The sequence below is a fragment of the Hemibagrus wyckioides genome, linkage group LG10 (genome assembly GCF_019097595.1).
Source record: "Hemibagrus wyckioides isolate EC202008001 linkage group LG10, SWU_Hwy_1.0, whole genome shotgun sequence".
Taxonomy (NCBI): Eukaryota; Metazoa; Chordata; class Actinopteri; order Siluriformes; family Bagridae; genus Hemibagrus; species Hemibagrus wyckioides.
The window spans coordinates 2487501-2500742 of NC_080719.1; the positions used below are offsets into that span (position 1 = coordinate 2487501).

The 13242-nt window shown below is 41.4% G+C and overlaps 1 protein-coding gene across 1 annotated transcript in view; it reads left to right on the forward strand.

Moving 5' to 3' along the window:
- The window catches only part of phlpp2 (PH domain and leucine rich repeat protein phosphatase 2), a 57021-nt gene that overhangs the window by 15107 nt on the left and 28672 nt on the right, over positions 1–13242 (forward strand). The window contains exons 4-7 of the mRNA XM_058400995.1: positions 3749–3939; positions 5571–5696; positions 10938–11092; positions 12202–12348. Of these exons, the coding sequence (XP_058256978.1) occupies positions 3749–3939; positions 5571–5696; positions 10938–11092; positions 12202–12348 (619 nt within the window). The remainder of the gene's footprint in view (positions 1–3748; positions 3940–5570; positions 5697–10937; positions 11093–12201; positions 12349–13242) is intronic.

A 13242-nucleotide genomic window follows, 5' to 3' on the forward strand; every position in this document is an offset into this window, starting at 1 on the left:
CTGAAGCGCACTTGAATCGTAGACATGGTGTGAAGGCTTCCCCAGAATCAAGACACATTCATCATCATCATCATCAGAGATGAAGAGACTAAAAATCATGTTTATTTGGTGCAGTTTTTTTAAATCTCATTTATACGATCCACATCATTACACAACGTCCACTTCTGGGAAAATCTCTTTTTTTTCCTTTATGGAAGCAAAATGAATTTGAGTGATTACTGTGATTGGATTAGCTAGAGTGGCATCATCATCACCATCATCTTCATCATCACTATCATCACCATTATCATCACCATCATATCCATCATCACCATCACCATCATCATCATCATTACCACCATCATCATCACCACTATCATCAAGACACGTTTAGAGACCGTTATCTGGCTTCCATGTTTGTTTTCTTGTGTTTAAACGCTGGGCTTCTAGCAGAATTAAAACCCTGAACTCCTGCACATGTTAATCAATACAGGGTTAAGCTTCTGTGGTGGGTGTGTCTTATGCAAATTTATTTTTTGTACTTTAGGCATTGTAGACGTTTCTCACTAACGGAGGAACCGCAGATTAACTTTAATTTTGTTGCGGCAGGTTTATTTTTTTTCCTCTAAATGTGTGAAAGGTGTGAATGGAAAGCTCTGCAGTGAGAGGTGAAGGGGAAATCCTGTCCTTCTGACTCTAACATCGATCCAGAACATTCTCCACAGTCACTCGCACCTGATCAGCTTTCTAAACAAAATACTCTCGTCTGGGAATCAAGCCTCGCTTCGATCTTTCCCTTTGCTTCCATCTTTCCCTTCGCTTCCATCCTTTCCTTTGCTTCCATCCTTCCCTTCGCTTCCATCCTTCCCTTCCCTTTGATCCTTTCCTTCCCTTCGATCCTTCCCTTCGCTTCGATCCTTCCCTTCGATCCTTCCCTTCGCTTCGATCCTTCCCTTCGATCCTTCCCTTCGATCCTTCCCTTCGCTTCGATCCTTCCCTTCGATCCTTCCCTTCGCTTCGATCCTTCCCTTCGATCCTTCCCTTCGATCCTTCCCTTCCCTTCGATCCTTCCCTTCCCTTCCCTTCGATCCTTCCCTTCCCTTCCCTTCCCTTCCCTTCCCTTCCCTTCCCTTCCATCCTTCCCTTTCCTTCCATCCTTCCCTTCCCTTCGATCCTTCCCTTCGCTTCCATCCTTCCCTTCCCTTCCCTTCCCTTCCCTTCCATCCTTCCCTTCCCTTCCCTTTCCTTCCATCCTTCCCTTTCCTTCCATCCTTCCCTTCGCTTCCATCCTTCCCTTCCCTTCGATCCTTCCCTTCGATCCTTCCCTTCGTGGCTCCTTCAGGTTTCTAAGAGGAAAGAGAGGGAGGATGTTAACGCTGATGTTTAGATTTTTAGGGAGGAAAAGTGACGTAATTCCTTGAGATTTGTTTGAGTGTGAGTTATCCTGAGTGAGTGTTTGACTTGCCGTGGCTCTGGGACCTGCAGCGGAGTCCCATGTGTCCTTCAGAGTTTCTGTAGTTTCAGCCAGCAGTGACGCCGTAATCAGACTGAAGGAGGTGAGTTTAATGTGACCAAAAACCTGATGTCCATCAAGCTGACCATGTCTGGGGAGGATGAGCTCAGGGCTTTAAGCATCAGCCATCTCTCTCTCTCTCTCTCTCTCTCTCTCTTTATCTGTATTTCTCTCTCTCTCTCTCTCTCTCTCTCTCTCTCTCTTTATCTGTATCTCTCTCTCTTTATCTGTATCTCTCTCTCTCTCTCTCTCTCTCTCTCTCTCTCATTCTTTCTCTCTCTCTCTCTCTCTCTCTCTCATTCTCTCTCTCTCTCTCTCTCTCTCTCTCTCTCTTTATCTGTATTTCTCTCTCTCTCTCTCTCTCTCTCTCTCTCTCTCTCATTCTCTCTCTCTCTCTCTCTCTCTCTCTCTCATTCTCTCTCTCTCTCTCTCTCTCTCTCTCTCTTTATCTGTATTTCTCTCTCTCTCTCTCTCTCTCTCTCTCTCTCATTCTTTCTCTCTCTCTCTCTCTCTCTCTCTCATTCTCTCTCTCTCTCTCTCTCTCTCTTTATCTGTATTTCTCTCTCTCTCTCTCTCTCTCTCTCTCTCTCTCTCTCTCTCTCTCTCTCTCTCTCTCTCTCTCTCTCATTCTCTCTCTCTCTCTCTCTCTCTCTCTCTCATTCTCTCTCTCTCTCTCTCTCTCTCTCTCTCTCTCATTCTCTCTCTCTCTCTCTCTCTCTCTCTCTCTCTCTCTCTCTCTCTCTCTCTCTCTTTATCTGTATTTCTCTCTCTCTCTCTCTCTCTCTCTCATTCTCTCTCTCTCTCTCTCTCTCTCTCTCTCTCTCTCTCTCATTCTTTCTCTCTCTCTCAAAGACGTTGTAAGGAAGGTGAAGGTTTTTCTGGTCTGTTGAAGTGTTCCTTATATTATCAGTGGAATTCTGGCTTGTGACATTTCATGGAAGGAGTCTCCAGTGTCAGAGCTCAGTTACAGTCTGAGGTAAAGCTGTAACGTTACGGTTTCCACTGACCGACGGAGAAGAGGAGGTTCATGAGAGAATATAAGTGAAACCACAGACGCACTGTTTCATGCATGTTACGCATCATTACATGTAACAATAAACGGATAAAAATGACAGGTCATTGATTTGTAATGTTCTTTGCCAAATTGCGTCATCACACAGATCCATGGCTGATTATTTCTTCTGTAACAACATGTTTATGTGGTTATGTGGTATTGATGAAGCTCTGACAGCTGTGTGTGTGTTTGTGTGTGTGCGCATGTGAAGTGTTGAACAGTGTGAGATTTGAGACAAATAGGCGAAAGCCGTTATTACACAGCTGTGTTTGTTTCTGTTTGAACCCATTGACCTAGTAGAGAGAGTTTGTGTGTGTGTGTGTGTGTGTGTGTGCGATTGGGAACTGACCAGTACATGTGACATCATTTTCTGGCTGTTTTTGCTGCATTTTTTTTCCTGAACTGTACGACGCATATGGGCCTAATTAGCACATGGGGTGTGTGTGTGTGTATGTGTGTATGTGTGTATGTGTGTATCAGAGATTGTGTGTCAGTGTGTGTGTATCTGATATTGAGACAGCTGTCACTCTGTAGGACTCACTGTGTTAAAATCTTTATCCATATTATTTTGTAATCATATTATTTGTGTATGAACTTGTGTGTGTGTGTTTGTGTGTGTGTGTGTGTGTAAGCCTGCGTGTGTGTGTGAGCATGTGAGCATGTGTGTGTGTAAGTGTCTGTGAGTGTGTGAGCATGTGTGTGTGTGTGAGTGTGTGAACATGTGTGTGTGTTTCTGTGAGCGTGTGAGTGTGTGAGCGTGTGTTTGTGTGCGTGTGTGTGTGTGTGTTTCTGTGGGCATGTGAGTGTGTGTGTGTGAGTGTGTGAGCATGTGTGTGTGTGTGTGTGTGTGAGTGTGTGAGCATGTGTGTGTGTGTGTGAGTGTGTGAGCATGTGTGTGTGTGTGTGTGAGTGTGTGAGCGTGTGTGTGTGTGTGTGTGTGTGAGTGTGTGAGCATGTGTGTGTGTGTTTCTGTGAGCGTGTGAGTGTGTGAGCTTGTGTTTGTGTGTGTGTGTGTGTGTGTGTTTCTGTGGGCATGTGAGTGTGTGTGTGTATGTGTGTGTAAGCGTGTGTGTGTGATATTGTGACAGCTGCTGCTCAGCAGGGCTTTGATCATTACATTTAGTTTTCCTTATTCATGTTATGTTGTATAATCTTTTTTTGTTTGTGTGTGTGTGTGTGTATGTGTGTGTGTGTGCAAACAGAGCATCCCGTGAACGCTGACCAGCAGGACCGGACCCTCCTGAAAGGCGTGTTTAACGTGCGTAAAGGCAAGACACAGCTCCACAAGTGGGCGGAGCGACAGGTGATCCTGTGCGGCACGTGTCTCATCGTGGCGTCCGTGAAGGACAGTTTGACCGGGAAGATGCACATCCTGCCTCTGGTTGGGGGGAAGGTGAGACGCCCCCCTTCTGTCCATTCAGACCCGGTTCTGTCAGTCAGAACAGAGCCACAGATAGTAGCATGTTTTTCTGGAATTTAGCGCTAACTGTGACACGCAGCCATGTCAGAGTTAGCGCTAAATTCCAGATCGAAAAAATTCAAACTTTGTTTTAAGACATGACATCATCATCAAGCCGACCAATCAGGACTCAGGAGGAGATATGCTGATGTCTGAACGTTTATTTCAGAAGTTTTTCTCAGGAACATAACAAAAACGTGATATTTACAGCACACTTCTGCTAATTATTAATAAATAAATTATTTTATTAATTAAAAATACAATTTTTAATAATATCTTATTTTTGTAATAATAATATATATTATAATTTTCTTATTATTATTATTGTTTTATTTATTTATTTATTTTTTATTATTATTTTTTTTTTACATTTTTAAATTTTTTGATTTTAAAATTAAATTATTATTTATTTATTTATTGTTAATTTTTAAAAATAAATTTTACATCACAAATTTTACACAAAATAGCCCGTAATTTTTATTACTAAATTATTTACAAATAAAAACAAGTTGTGATTAAATTCTTCACACGTTCATTATTCAGTAGTTTATTTGTTATCAGAAGTGACATCATTTAAACAGCGAATAAACCAGTTTTTGGGAGAGTTTATTAGAGAACAACAAGCATTATGAAGATCCAGGAGCTATCAAAAGAAATCCAGGATAAAGTTCTGGAGAATTTCAGTCAAGAACTTCATATATCCTGTGACGTGACTCCATGAATCCAAAATGGAATGAGTCACTAAAATCCTAATCCAGATGAAGATTAAAGATAAACGGATTCATCAGAGAAGCATCTCAGAGGCCGAGAGGAACCCCGAAGGATCCGGAGAGATCCCGTTGTCCACAGAACGACCTCAGGAGAGCCAGAACGTATGGTGGAAACCCAACACTGCTGATCATCCTGAGAACGTTCTGCCCATGAAGCACGGGGGTGGAGGCATCACGTTTCATGTCTCTGGGGTTGTTTCTCAATCTAATGGCTGCTCGGATTCAAATGTCTGCACACAAATCAGTCATAGATCATACGTCTACCCCTGGTTGGAGTCTTGTGGCTTGGTGGTGGTCACTGCTGCTGTGGATAGATCTGTATGGCCAGCCTGTGACCCAGAGGACTGCTGTGGATAGAACCACTTGGAGACTTTCACGCCGTCTCTGACCTGCTGTTGCATCGGTCAGAGATCTATAATGAACTCCACTGACCTGTTAGTTCCTCAAGAGCTCTTGGTTGCACAATTCCTCATGACTATGAACTTTACATTCTTTACTGTCCACCCAAATGAGGATGAGGTTTCCTTCTGAGCCTGGTTCCTCTCAGGGTTTCTTCCTCAGATCATCTTAGGGAGTTTTTTCCTCACCACTGTCGCCTCAGGCTTCTCATTAGGGATAAAATAGTAACTTTAAGCTTTTTATTCTGTTTCTATTCTTCTGTAAAGCTACTTTGAGACAATGTCCATTATTAAAAGCTCCATACAAATGAATTGAACTGAATTTAGCGTCACATTAACATAGGATCCTGTCAGACTCCGCCCACTCGCTCTGTCCTGTCCGTGTTTTTATCCACAGGTGGAGGAAGTAAAGAGGAGGCAGCACTGCCTGATGTTCAGCTCGGCCGGACCTCAGGCTCACACCTACTACGTCAACTTCGACACACTGGCTGAGTATCAGCGCTGGCATCGGCAGGCCTCGAAGGTGAGAAGCTGCTTTTTCTTTCTTTTCTTTTTAGTTTTTTTTTTTATCTAATCGGGTCGATCATCAGGCTTTCGTCAGAGATCAGAGATTAAAGTTTGACTTGATATTCCAGTGTCTTTATTACTCACTCTTCTGTCACAGAATACGTGTGTGTGTGTGTGTGTGATGTAAATTCACTTCTAATCACGAACTGGGACAAACTGTGCATGCCATATATCAATATATATATATATATTTAAGACCAGGGGGCGTGTCCTCATCTGCGAATAAATTTATTACATCATAACTCAGTGAATATGTAACTACATAAAAAATAATAATAAAAAATAATAAAATACATAGCTTTAATGGTGACACACAGCTTTTTGTTTAATTTAGCATAATATAAATGTAAACATAAAAAAATTATTTTGAACTAAAAAAAAGCATTCAAGTCACATAATATGTAAAAATAATACATAAAAAAATCACATTGCAAAAAATCACATCTTAGTAAGAGATGATATCAACCCTTAATTATCATCTATTTTTTATTTATTTATTTATTATTTTTATTTTTTATTTTTATTCTAAAAGATTACAAATATATTTATATATTTATATAAAATATTTAAATAAAAATAAATAAATAAATAAAAATAAAATAAGAAATTAAATCATAGTTAATTTTTTAAGCTTAAGATTTTTAAAACCTAGTGGCAGATAATTTTACTTCCTTAAGAAATTAAACTAGTCAAACTAGTCTTCCAATAAATCAAGAAAATTTGAAGCTTTAAAAATAAAAAATAAAGTAAAATATGGCTCAAAATAGTTTTAGTCTTAGATAGTTAAAAGGAAATGTCAGATCATTTTTTATTAGATTCACCTTGATGTCATTTTTTTTCTTTCTTTCTTTCTCAGATCAGATCAGATTTATTCTCTTCTTTACTCTGATATACTCTGAATTTGGTCTGATATCGATTCTGGGGCTCTCAAATTTAGAATAAAACCCAGACAGACAGAGAGAGAGAGAGAGACATTAGATAAAAATCTCCCTCGGCATTTACATTATGACATTTAGATTTATATTTTTGGCAGACATATATATCTTTTTCCAGAGTGACGTACAAAATGTGCTTTGAAATTTCAATGAACACATTATTACTGCTTCTCTAGGTCACAGACTAATGATACTATGAATCTAAAACTCTGTTGGGAAGAAATACATCACCATTTAAAATAAATACATCGATCAGATATAACATTATGAGCACTGAGAGGTGAAGTGAATAAGTCTGAGTATCTCCTCATCATGGCACCTGTTAGTGGGTGGGATATATTAGGCAGCAAGTGAACATTTTGTCCTCAAAGTTGATGTTAGAAGCAGGAAAAATGGACAAGCGTAAGGATTTGAGCGAGTTTGACGAAGGACCAAATTGTGATGGCTAGACCACTGGATCACTGGATCTCCGAAACTGCAGCTCTTGTGGGGTGTTCCCGGTCTGCAGTGGTCAGTATCTATCAAAAGTTGGTCCAAAGAAAGAACAGTGGTGAACCGGCGACAGGGTCATGGACGGCTGAGGCTCATTGACGCACGTGGGGAGAGAAGGCTGGCCCGTGTGATCCGATCCAACAGACGAGCTACTGTTGCTCAAATTGCTGAAGAAGTTAATGCTGGTTCTGATAGAAAGTTGTCCAAAAGTGCCAACAATAGGATTGCGAGCATCAGAACTGGACCACGGAGCAGTGGAAAAAGGTTGCCTGCTCTGATGAATCACGTTTTCTTTTACAACACATGGATGGCCACCATGTACACCCTTTCATGGAAACGGTATTCCCTGATAGCTGCGGCCTCTTTCAGCAGGATAATGCACTGTGCCACAAAGGTTTGATGACCACAACAATGAGCTTGAGGTGTTGACCTGGCCTCCAAATTCCCCAGATCTCAATCCAATCCAGCATCTGTGGGATGTGCTGGACAAACCAGTCCGATCTATGGACCCATCCACCTCGCACCTTACAGGACTTAAAGAATCTGCTGCTAACGTCATGGTGCCAGATCCCACAGCACACCTTCAGGGATCTAGTGGAGTCCATGCCTTGATGAGTCAGGGCTGTTTTGGCAGCAAAAGGAGGGGGACCAACACCATATTAGGCAGGTGGTCATAATGTTATTCCTGATTTGTGTATATATAAACAGAATATATATACACTATATTGCCAAAAGTATTCGCTCACCCATTCACATAATCAGAATCAGGTGTTCCAATCACTTCCATGGCCACAGGTGTATAAAATCAAGCACCTAGGCATGCAGACTGTTTTTACAAACATTTGTGAAAGAATGGGTCGCTCTCAGGAGCTCAGTGAATTCCAGCGTGGAACTGTGATAGGATGCCACCTGTGCAACAAATCCAGTCGTGAAATTTCCTCGCTCCTAAATATTCCACAGTCAACTGTCAGCTGTATTATAAGAACGTGGAAGTGTTTGGGAACGACAGCAACTCAGCCACGAAGTGGTAGGCCACGTAAACTGACGGAGCGGGGTCAGCGGATGCTGAGGCGCATAGTGCGAAGAGGTCGCCAACTTTCTGCAGAGTCAATCACTACAGACCTCCAAACTTCATGTGGCCTTCAGATGAGCTCAAGAACAGTGCGCAGAGAGCTTCATGGAATGGGTTTCCATGGCCGAGCAGCTGCATCCAAGCCATACATCACCAAGTGCAATGCAAAGCGTCGGATGCAGTGGTGTAAAGCACACCGTCACTGGACTCTAGAGCAGTGGAGACGCGTTCTCTGGAGTGACGAATCGCGCTTCTCCATCTGGCAATCTGATGGACGAGTCTGGGTTTGGCAGTTGCCAGGAGAACGGTACTTGTCTGACTGCATTGTGCCAAGTGTAAAGTTTGGTGGAGGGGGGATTATGGTGTGGGGTTGTTTTTCAGGAGCTGGGCTTGGCCCCTTAGTTCCAGTGAATGGAACTCTGAATGCTTCAGCATACCAAGACATTTTGGACAATTCCATGCTCCCAACTTTGTGGGAACAGTTTGGAGCTGGCCCCTTCCTCTTCCAACATGACTGTGCACCAGTGACCAAAGCAAGGTCCATAAAGACATGGATGACAGAGTCTGGTGTGGAGGAACTTGACTGGCCTCCACAGAGTCCTGACCTCACCCCGATAGAACACCTTTGGGATGAATTAGAGTGGAGACTGAGAGCCAGGCCTTCTCGTCCAACATCAGTGTGTGACCTCACAAATGTGCTTCTGGAAGAATGGTCAAAAATTCCCATAAACACACTCCTAAACCTTGTGGACAGCCTTCCCAGAAGAGTTGAAGCTGTTATAGCTGCAAAGGGTGGACCGACGTCATACTGAACCCTATGGATTAGGAATGGGATGTCACTTAAATTCATATGCGAGTCAAGGCAGGTGAGCGAATACTTTTGGCAATATTATATATATATATATATAAAATAAGCAGCAGTTTATGAGCCTTGATGCACTGTTTCCATCAGATATTTTTATGTCCTGTGTACAGAAGTTTTCAGCGTGTTTACATCAAGTCAAAAAAGTCTGTGGTTTTTAGAAAAGCTGTGATCCTGTGATTATTGTCGTCTCTTCAGGTCTGTAATTTTAAGAGTCAGGACCGACTTTCTCCTGGTTTCCGTAGTTACCCTGCAGCTTCTCCTTTTTTTCTCTCTCTCTCTCTTCTGTTTAGCCACAACAGATTGCTAGCCATTTATTTCATCTGGACTCCACTGTCTACCTTCCAAATGCATCCTTTCTGTGCCAAATGAGGAATTTTGGCCGAGCAATTATTGTTGCGTAAGAGGAAGATCGAGTCAGTGACCAGATATCAGATATATATGAGCAGGCAGTGTCCATTTGCAGGCTCAGTGGTGTGACTGCCCTAAAGGCTGTCCTGCAAATGGGGGAAAAACATGACACAATGCCCTCTAGGTTCCTCTTACCTGCAGAGATTAAATCTCCTCTAGGTTTTTCTGCTCTTATTCTTTTATATCCGATCCTTGTCTTTTATCAGATGTGAAAAATCCGATCTAAGCTGTTTATACGCACACAGAGATATTTGATCTGGGTCAGAAATCAGGGTAAAAAATATTTTAGTAATGTAGAGTGTTTATTCTGAATGTTTATTAATGGATTTATTTTAATGATTTAATTTGTTTCATGTGAGATAGATAGTGTTAATGTTAATGTCAATGTAAAACTGGATGTTTTCAATCAGTGTAAAGAAATGAGTGATGATCTGTCTGTGAGTCTGATCTAAAACGAGTCTGTCGGCTCTCTGTGTGTTTTAGACGTGTGTTTTTCCCTCTGTTGGAGAAACTTACACAGAATATTACAGGTTGAAGATGAAATCTGAGCTGCTTTTTAGATGAACAAGCACTCGGAGCATCTCAGAGAGCAGAAATGGGTTTGAGATCAACATTTACTGTGAAGATTCAAACATTGGTGTAGGAAAAAAATAACCATTTTTTGGATCTTTTCAATGAATATAATCACCCCTAGTAATCACCCCTAGTAGTAGTAAAAAACAGAAATATTTCTGAAACACTACAAATTCTTCTCAAAGTCCTGAGTGTCTACTTTCATATGCGTTTCATATTAACCTCCAGTGTGGCGTGAGACATGACCGAGACATTGGACACGCTACATCCCTTTATCCAGGCAGAAACTGGTCCTGTGTGTGAGGAGGAGAATTGTTTAATATGATGAGAGAGGAAATAAAATCTGAGAAGTCTGACGCGCCACTGACGTCTGGAGATCTTATCTCGGTTCTCTGCTCTGCTCTCAAAGAGCGTCTTTATAAAGCAACACCACAAAGCTGACAGCCAGCCAGCCATACACACACACACACACACAATTTCTCATGTTTCCTGAAATAACATGTTGTGTCATGTCTCCATAGTTGCCATAATATTGCTAGAGGAACTAGAGGAACTAGTCCACAATGGACAGTGTGGAAAATGGAGACAGATGCAGACTCTCTCTGTCTCTCACGCTAAATTGTCTGTTTCTCTCTAACCTGTCTTACATACTAGAGGTCTCTCTCTCTCTCTTTCTCCCTCTATCACTCTCTCTCTCTCTCTCTCTCTCTCTCGGTGGTGCCATTGACCAAATTCAGAACCCCATGTTTTTACCTAGAACATTTTTTTTTTGAGAAAGAGTGAATTATTTTTAAAGCTTTTCCAACAGATAAACAGAGGAGCATCTTCTATGGCGTGTGTGTGTGTGTGTAGGTGGTGTCTCAGACCATCAGCTTGGTGGATTTATCCTGCTACAGTCTGGAGGAGGTTCCTGAGTATCTCTTCTACAGCCAGGATGTCACACACCTCAACCTGCGCCACAACTTCATCAGTCTCGAGGGTCCCGGAGGTCTTTGCAACTTTAACAGGTAGAAACCGATCGCACCACGTTACATACATACATCAGGTTACAGTGCCGCTGCGTGCGAGTCGTCATCGTCGTTAAGATAACCGTGTGATGTCGTGAAAAATTCCAGGTTATGTAACGCATCGATAAGGCTGTTAAAGCTTCGGTGCCAGACAGAGAGTGAGAAGAAAACTTGACGAGATGACGCTATTAATGTTAATAGTCAACTTCTTGTATTGACATTTTACTGTTTGAGCTGTAAACAGTGTGTGTTTATGCGGCACCACGGCGAGCAGCCAGAATTTTTACATCACAAGATCGCTGAATCAAATCTGACTGTCTGGACTTTAGAATCTGATCAATGACGAACAGAAAAGAGAAGAAATGATGGATTATGGACACAGAGAAACTTTATCCATGTCTGGATTCCTAAAGCAGACGTTGTTATTTATTCATTTATTTTTTAATTAAGCACTCACTGTGCCTCTGGTAAATTGTGTTTTTTTTGTTTCCTACACAAATGACACTTTACGATGGAAAAAATGCGAGGTTTTTTGAGTTTATGGAGCACATTTCATTGTTTATACATCAAATATATTGACCGGAAGACTGACCGGTTCAGTCGCGTCACATCCGTGGCACAAGAATAAAATTCCACTGCTTTGTCGCTTTGTCGCTTCACTTCTTCATGGCTAATTTAATGTAGAGGAAATTTCAACATGCTTATCGTTATATCAGACAAATTGAACTCGGAACAGTTTCATCTTTACTGTCAATCATTTCAAATCATTCGAAAAGGTTTTGAAATTTATCCTGTTTATTTTTGGATATTTATGCGTCTCAGTTCCTGTTAATCTTAGGCTCAGTTTTTTTTATTGTTAAATATAAATAGCTTTTTAAAAACAGGAAGTGTGGAAAATACCACAATGTGTGAAAGAATGGATCATTTTTTTGTCCCATCACTGTGAGCGGTGAGCCGTAATCGAAGGTCAATGGTTACAATCACATCCCTGACGGAAAAGATGGTATCGGTTTATTGAAATGAAAAGATCTTTAAATACGTGGCGGTGTGAGTTAATCATTGTGCATCTTATCGTCTTATCTTCTGTGTGTGTGTGTGTGTGTGTGCAGATTCACTCAGCTGAAGAGTCTCAACCTGTCGCACAACCGGCTGGGCATGTTTCCCGAGGCCGTGTGTGAAATCCCGAGTCTCTCCGAGCTCAACCTGTCCTGTAACGGACTCGACTCCGTGCCCGCCCGCATCGGCAACCTCCAGAGGTCCGCTTGCCTTCCCACAATCCATCGTTCCCACAACCTCATCGGTTTAAAATGTTTTTTTATTATAGAAACAGTATAATCTACCTGATAAAGGTACAGGCTACGTGCAGCAGTGATATCACCGGCCACGCCCCTAATCATAAAAACATTATGGCTGTATGAGAGAAAATGAGGATGACCTTAGAGTTTATAGCATGTCTACATGCTGGGATCTGGGTTCTGTGGTTATGAATATTCATTAGTATTAGCATAATGAGATGCAGGTGATTAGTGAGACAGCTGTGATTTTGTTTTAGATATATTTATTAGTTTTTTTAGTCTTAAGATTAAGATTAACTTAAGATTTAAGATTAATATTTCTATTCTAACAAGCTAAATAATGTTTTTTTAACAATAATAATAATAATAATAATAATTAAAATGCACTATAACCTTTCCAGGTGAACTTAATTTGACCTTCTCTACCCTTTTGAATGCACATGTCCAACTGTTCAGTGTTTCAGTACTTTCTGCAGAACTTGCAGTTCTCTAACAAGGTGCTTAACGGCAAAATTCACAACTGGTGTTTGATCCATGAATCCACCAATAAATTTTCTGGTTCCATTAGAATTGGTATTTAAACAGTCCTCTTCATCATGCTGTTCACATTTTGACATCATGAGACCAAGACCACACCTAACAACTGATCAACAGTACCTCGCTATTGTGAGGCTTCAAACAGGATGTTCTCAGAGGGAAGTGGCCACTGAGCTTAAAGTGTCACAGAGTGTCATCAGCAGGTTGCGACAGAGATACAGAGAGACTGGAAGAGTCACAGAAAGGCATAGAAGTGGACGTCCTTTGGCCACATCCCACGTTGATGACCGCTTCATTGTGAACAGTGCCCTGCGGAAC